The sequence below is a fragment of the Ichthyophthirius multifiliis genome (assembly GCF_000220395.1).
Source record: "Ichthyophthirius multifiliis unplaced genomic scaffold scaff_1120509250299, whole genome shotgun sequence".
In the NCBI taxonomy this organism is placed as follows: domain Eukaryota; phylum Ciliophora; class Oligohymenophorea; order Hymenostomatida; genus Ichthyophthirius; species Ichthyophthirius multifiliis.
The window spans coordinates 1-6,735 of record NW_004086882.1 but is presented as its reverse complement, the minus strand read 5'-3'; the positions used below and the strand labels follow the sequence as shown (position 1 = coordinate 6,735).

Below are 6,735 nucleotides of genomic sequence, written 5' to 3'. Positions count from 1 at the left end.
AATAATACGAGAGGGGAAAAAAAAAATAGATTTTTTAATATATAAACAAATTGCATATTTTATATATAAAAAATTCAACCATACATAAAGTATTACATTTAAATTAAAATAACAAAGAAAAAAAAGATTAAAGAATGAATGTAAATAGAAAAATATAGAAAACGAAATAATAATATATAAGTGTAAATTAAATAAATTACTAAAAAAAATAAAAAGAAAATATAAAAAATATATAAACAAAAAATAACAATAAAATATGACTGAAAAAGCCAAAAGAAAACCAAATATTTAAAAAATAGGTGAACATAAATACTAATACCGTAATTTTTAAGTCCCTCCCGATGCGCATGATATCGATATTCCAGACGGCGATCCATATAAAGGTTAAAGGGCATACATGAATATGTGTGCTGGTTGCCATGAATTAGATTAAAATACAAGTATGGGACCTGCTTTGAGATATGTCTATATGAAAAAAGCTGGATCTAGTAAAGGATTTAAAGGGTATTCTGGTTTAATGCCTTAAAATTAATTTTATTGGACTAGAAGTGCTTTAGATTAATTTTTAGAAGATCCAGAAAGTATGTTTCCGGATACTAATATGGCTTTTTGGGGGATTAAAGACCCATATGATAGAGCTTGTTTGATTGAATATTTGCATTATTTAAGAACTGAAACTGATGGAAGTATAAGAAAGCCTAAAAGAAATATTATATGATTTTTTTTTAGTGTTTTTTATTTTAAAATAATAGATTTTTTTTATTATTATAAATAATTAAATAATTTTTTTTTATATTCATAATTTTAAAATATAATTATATTTAAATTTTTTTTATTTTTTTATTTTGAAAAAAGTTTAATTTTTAATTTTATTAGTTTTAATTTATTTTTTCGTTAAATATTGATTTCTTTTTTTGTTCTAATAAAATTAAAGTTTTACTTTATTAAATACCAGTCATTTTTATTATTAATTTAAAACTTTACACTTCTAAGTTTCTCTTAATATTATTTGTTGGACAGTAATATAAATATTTATAGATTTTATTTTTAACAATTTTAAACATTTATTATTACATAAATAGATCAACTAAATATATTTTATAACCTTAGTTTTATAATAACTAATTCTAATAAAAATTTATATATAATAAACTTTTTTTATTTTTATAATACATTTTAATAATTAAAAAAATATTGTAAATTATACCTATAATTTACTTATTTATTTATATGTATTAAATGTTTTTTTATATTATAAAAAATTATGTTTATAATAAAGTTTATATAATAATTTTTTAATTCATATTTGTAAATGTATTATTATTAAAAAATCAAATAAAAAATTTTTGAAATTTATTAAATTTTAAATCATTTTTTTAACTTTTTCATATATTAAAATAATTAAAAATAAAGATACTTATTATATAAATATAATATAATTTATAATATATTAAATAAATAATTTTAAAAAAGATATATTATTTTAAATAAATTTATTTAAAAAAAATATATTATTAATTATATTAAAATAATTTATTTATTTTTATTTTTAATATTGCTTTTTTTATATTTTATAACTATTAAATATGATTATTTTAAATAAATTTATATATTTATATGAAATAAAAAAAAAAGTTAAAAAAAATAAAATACAAAATTAAATTAAAATTAAAATTCAAAAAATTTTAGAGTCAACTAAATATATATATATATAATTTTAAATAAATTCAAAAATATAAATTAAAAATTAATGAAAAATAAACTCTGATAAATAAATAGGAAAAATATAAATATTAATATCTTAAATTTTAATTAAAACCTAATTCACATAATATAACATACCTGATCGATATATATATAAAGATTAACTATTATTTATGAGTATATATGTGTAAATTTCGTCATTTATTGGATTATAATACAAGTATAGGCTCATATATAGAATTAATTTATATGTGAAAAACTGGAAAAAGTAAAATATTTTGATAATATTAAATAATTGTTTAATTTATTGAATAAATTTTTATAATATCCTGAAAGAATGTTACCGGTTTTAACTTTATATTGACTTAAATATCTATATAGTAATGTTTTTATTATTCAATATATACGTTATTTAACAAAAAAAACTGATGAAGCAATGAAAAAAAAATAGTAAGAATGTTATTTAATATATTTATTATATAATTAAAATATAATAATATTAATTATTTAAGAAATTATTTATTTTTAAATAAAAAAAAATTATAAGATTAAATTTATAAATTAAATAAATATAAATTTATAATGGATATTTATATATTTTTATTTTATTAATATGATAATTTTATATGTTTATTTTTATTTTAAAAATATTTTTAATATATAATATAATTTAAATTATTTAAAATTTAAATTTTTTAATTAAATCAAATATATTTTTTTTCTTAATTAATTAATATATCCAATATATCCATTTTTTTTATTTCTTTGAAATTATTTTATTTTTGATAAAAAAATAATATTTTTATCTTTTAATTTCAAATTATATTAGAATTTTAATATAAATAATTAGTTTTTTTTTTTTTTTCAGAAAAAAAATATAAATTTTATAAGATATTTTCTATATAGCAATTTAATTATTATTTTGTTATTATATTTTATAGTTTAATAATGACAAAATATATGAGATTATAAATAAGAATAATAAAATATTTCTTTAAAATGATAAAAAGAAATATATCATAATAAAAATATGATAAATAAATAAAAAATAAAAAAAAGTATATTTAATATAAAAATTAATATTTTAATAAAAATAATAATTTATTATATATTAAAATAATTAATTAAATTAACATAATTATAAAATATAAATTTTTTAATATTTAATATAAAATAAAATGTTTTTTTATTATTTTTTAAATTTAAATTATTTATAATAAAGCGGAAAGTAAAATTATTAATTAAATAAATAAAACTAAATTTTAATATAAAATATACATTAAAAGTATAAATATAAAAATATAATATATATATCATAAATATTATTAAAAAAAATTATATATTATATTCGAAAAATCAAGAAAAAATATATATATATATGTATTTTTATTTAATTATTTTGAAAAAGATTTAAAATTTAATTGATATATTATTATTAAATTATATATTTATTGATTTTTTCAAAAAAAATTTTGTCATTTAAAATTTTTTTTTTTTAAAAAAAAAACAATATTCAATAAAAATTATAAAAAAAATAAATAAAAAGTAAAATAAACATTTGTTCATTAAAATAATATATATAAATAATATAATGCAAACTATAGAAAACAACAATAATAATGTAAATTTAAAAAAATAAAAAAAATGAATAAAAATAATATAATTTAGTAAATAAATGAATTTTATTTAACATAATAATAATGTATTTTACTTAATGAAATTCTTCCAAAAGGCTATTCCCTTTAATTTTCATCAAAACCTACAAGGGCAAAATAAAATTAAGTACCTGATTATTTAAAATCACCTGTTAAAAAAGTAAAAAGAATAAATTTAAAAAAATGAAGAAAATAATATTATATATATTAATACATAAATATATATATATATATATATATATATATATATATATATATATATTTATATGTATATTTATATGTATATAGTCAAGAAATAGAATAAATTTAGATTAATTTAAAGATATTTAAAAAATTTAAAATTAAAATTAAAAAATAATTCGAGAAGAAAAATAAATATAATAATTAAATGAAATTATACAATTACTTAAAAATCATGCTTAATCTGAACCTTTTTTAAACCCCGTTAATCCAATAGAGTAGGAATGTCCAGATTATTTAGTTGTTGTTAAAGAACCGTTGTGTATTATGGATTTAGAAGATAAATTAAAGGGGAGAAAATATGAAAAAATTGATTAATTTTTTACAGATATTAGAAAAATATGGAGTAATAGTTACAAATATAACTAAAAAGGTTCATAAATATACTAAATGACATAATAAATGGATAAATATAGCTAACAAATTATAAAAGAAATGTAAAATAAGTATAATTTAATAGTCGATATATAAGAAGAAGATGAAAAATAAAATATTCCAATGAGTATGTAGGAGAAAAAAAGACTTGGATAGAGTATTTTGGAATTACCTGTAGAATATTTAAGAGGTATATATGATATTGTAAAAGATGAGACTTATTAGTAGTGTAATGAAAAAGAATTATGCTTAGATATTGATAAATTATCTGTAAAAAAGACAAGAGAGTTAGAATAATATGTTAAAAGGTAAAATATTATTATTAATAGAAAATTAAATAAAAAATTGGAGAAAAATTCAAGGAAAAATAAAAATGGATTTTAAGGTATTTTTTTTATTTTTTTTTCTTAAATTTTTTTTTAAATTTTATTTTTTAAATTTTTTTTTTAATTTTTTAATAATTTTTTTTTTTTTTATATTTTTTATTTTTAATTTTTATTTTTAAATTAGATTAAGAATAAGTGGTTTTAAATAAAAAATAAAGAAATGATAAAAGTATTTAAAAGGATAAATTAAAAAATGGATAAAAAGTTTAAAATAGGAATTTAGATAATAATTAAAATGGTATTCATAAAAGAGATGTTAATAAAGAAAATCAATAAATTAAAAAAACTAATAACAAAGAAAACAGTAAAAATGCTAATAATTCTATAAATAATAATTCGCCTAATAATAGTGGTATTTTTTATTTTTATTTTAATTGTAATTGTTATTTTTATTTTTATTATTATTAGATAGAAACGATTCTGTAAATGTTTGATTTATGTTAGAAATATAAAATTTTAAGCTAATTTATATTTTATTTATATTAATAGTTATATATTAATAAAAAAAAATCTTTATAAAAGTTATATATATATTTAAAAATTTATAATATTATTATAAAACTAATTTTAATTAATTTAAATATAGTTGTTTATAAATATAGATATAAAGATATTTTTATATATAATAAATTAATTTTTAATATAATTATATTTTATTTATAATTTTAGATATATACTTTTATTTATATATGTAATATTTATAAATATATTAAATAAAACTTTAATTTAATTTATAATAAAAAGACATTACAATAATAATAAATACAATTAAAATATAATTATATAATAATATTTTTTTTATATAAAAATGCATATAATATATATATGTGAAAATTAGTTGATTTAATCAATATTTTTATTATTTCATTTTAGAATATTCTAAAAAACCTGATATAAAAATAATATATATATATATATATATATATATATATATATTAAAAAAATACTTATTTTTTTATTATTTTTATTTAGATTATTTGCACTTTAGTTTTTATTTAAAATTCTCCCTTATCTACATGAATTTGGACTATTTATTTTTCTACTATTTTTTTCTATTTATATATTAAAAATTTCATCTTATTCCTTAAATGAAATTCTTTTTTGTGATTTCTATTAATATTTTAAATAGTTTTTTAAAAAACAAATTAAATATATACTTTAATATTATTATTTTCATTTATTTAAGACTGATTCGGTGATTAAATAAGTGATTTTTTAAGAATTGTTTTAGAAGATAATATTGAGTTGTTATTATTTATTGTTATTTTAGCTCTTTTAATCTATAATTTATAATGATTAACACGTATTTTCCTTAAAAAATATATTCCTAATCATTATCCTGTTTATTATTTGTATTTATTTATGTTTATTCTTATTTATAATTATTATATAAAGTAGATTAATTTGTTTCATTTTTATATGTATCATTTTATATTTAATTTTATTAAAAAATATTATTCAAGCATTTATCATTTTCTGATAAATTATTATAATTATTATTATTATTATTTTTATTATTATTATTATTATTATTATTATTTTATTCATCTTTTTATTTAAAGTTTTTTTTCTTATTCTTCTTCTTATTTTAAACTTTCTTATTATTCTTTTTTTATATTATATAATTTTATTCTTTTTATGAATTTATTTATTATTTTTAATTATAGTTATATCCTTTTTAAAAAAGTTTTATATTTCATTTTTTTTATAGAACATTATTCTTCTTCTTCTTCTTCTTCTATTTCTTTTATTTTAAATACTATTATTATTATTGAATTATTTCCTATTTAATTAGATTTTATTATTATTCTGTTTTTAACTATTTTGATCTTTTGATTATGTAGTATTATTATTTAATATTTATTTTGATTCTAATTCTTAATTATATTTTTCAAATTCTTATTTAAATAAATTTTATTATTATTCTTATTTTTATATAAAACTTTGTTAATTATCATTGAAATTTTAATAACTTTATTAATGTTCTTAACTGTTTTCTATATAAAATATACTATTATCTGTATTTATTTATTTTTAAGGAAAGAACATTAAAACATGATCATTTTCCATTTTTGAATTGCAAATATTTTAAGAAACAAAGAATTCTTAGTTTATTTATTAAGAATTCATACAAATAATATCTTCTTTAAATTAATTATTATTATTATTATTATTATTATTATTATTATTATTATTATCTACAATATCACTTTATTAAATTAGTTCTATAATATTTGTATTAGAACAAACTATATTAGACTATTTCTATGTGAAAATATTACTATTTTCCATAATACTTTGGTATAATATACCATTTTTATTATCATTTTTAATTATATTGAAATAATCTTATTAATTTTAATCACTTTTTAATA

The 6,735-nt window shown here is 12.8% G+C and overlaps 1 protein-coding gene across 1 annotated transcript, besides 19 other annotated features; it reads left to right on the top strand. All coding sequences in view use genetic code 6, as the record gives it.

The window, feature by feature from the left end:
- Positions 1 to 20: 20 nt before the first annotated feature.
- Positions 21 to 75: a microsatellite.
- Positions 76 to 200: 125 nt separating this feature from the next.
- Positions 201 to 247: a microsatellite.
- Positions 248 to 256: 9 nt separating this feature from the next.
- Positions 257 to 718, top strand: IMG5_063960 (hypothetical protein; the record flags this gene model as incomplete). Its single annotated transcript, XM_004036944.1, has 1 exon — positions 257 to 718. One exon carries the CDS (start codon positions 257 to 259, stop codon positions 716 to 718), a length of 462 nt encoding a protein of 153 aa, XP_004036992.1.
- Positions 719 to 1,441: 723 nt separating this feature from the next.
- Positions 1,442 to 1,516: a microsatellite.
- Positions 1,462 to 1,516: a microsatellite.
- An 855-nt stretch (positions 1,517 to 2,371) lies between these two features.
- Positions 2,372 to 2,403: a microsatellite.
- A 360-nt stretch (positions 2,404 to 2,763) lies between these two features.
- Positions 2,764 to 2,832: a microsatellite.
- Positions 2,774 to 2,808: a microsatellite.
- Positions 2,801 to 2,845: a microsatellite.
- A 709-nt stretch (positions 2,846 to 3,554) lies between these two features.
- Positions 3,555 to 3,646: a microsatellite.
- A 716-nt stretch (positions 3,647 to 4,362) lies between these two features.
- Positions 4,363 to 4,430: a microsatellite.
- Positions 4,363 to 4,479: a microsatellite.
- Positions 4,399 to 4,472: a microsatellite.
- Positions 4,417 to 4,464: a microsatellite.
- A 237-nt stretch (positions 4,480 to 4,716) lies between the features above and the next one.
- Positions 4,717 to 4,766: a microsatellite.
- Positions 4,767 to 4,872: 106 nt separating this feature from the next.
- Positions 4,873 to 4,921: a microsatellite.
- Positions 4,922 to 5,007: 86 nt separating this feature from the next.
- Positions 5,008 to 5,051: a microsatellite.
- A 211-nt stretch (positions 5,052 to 5,262) lies between these two features.
- Positions 5,263 to 5,296: a microsatellite.
- A 547-nt stretch (positions 5,297 to 5,843) lies between these two features.
- Positions 5,844 to 5,905: a microsatellite.
- A 609-nt stretch (positions 5,906 to 6,514) lies between these two features.
- Positions 6,515 to 6,558: a microsatellite.
- Positions 6,559 to 6,735: the final 177 nt, after the last annotated feature.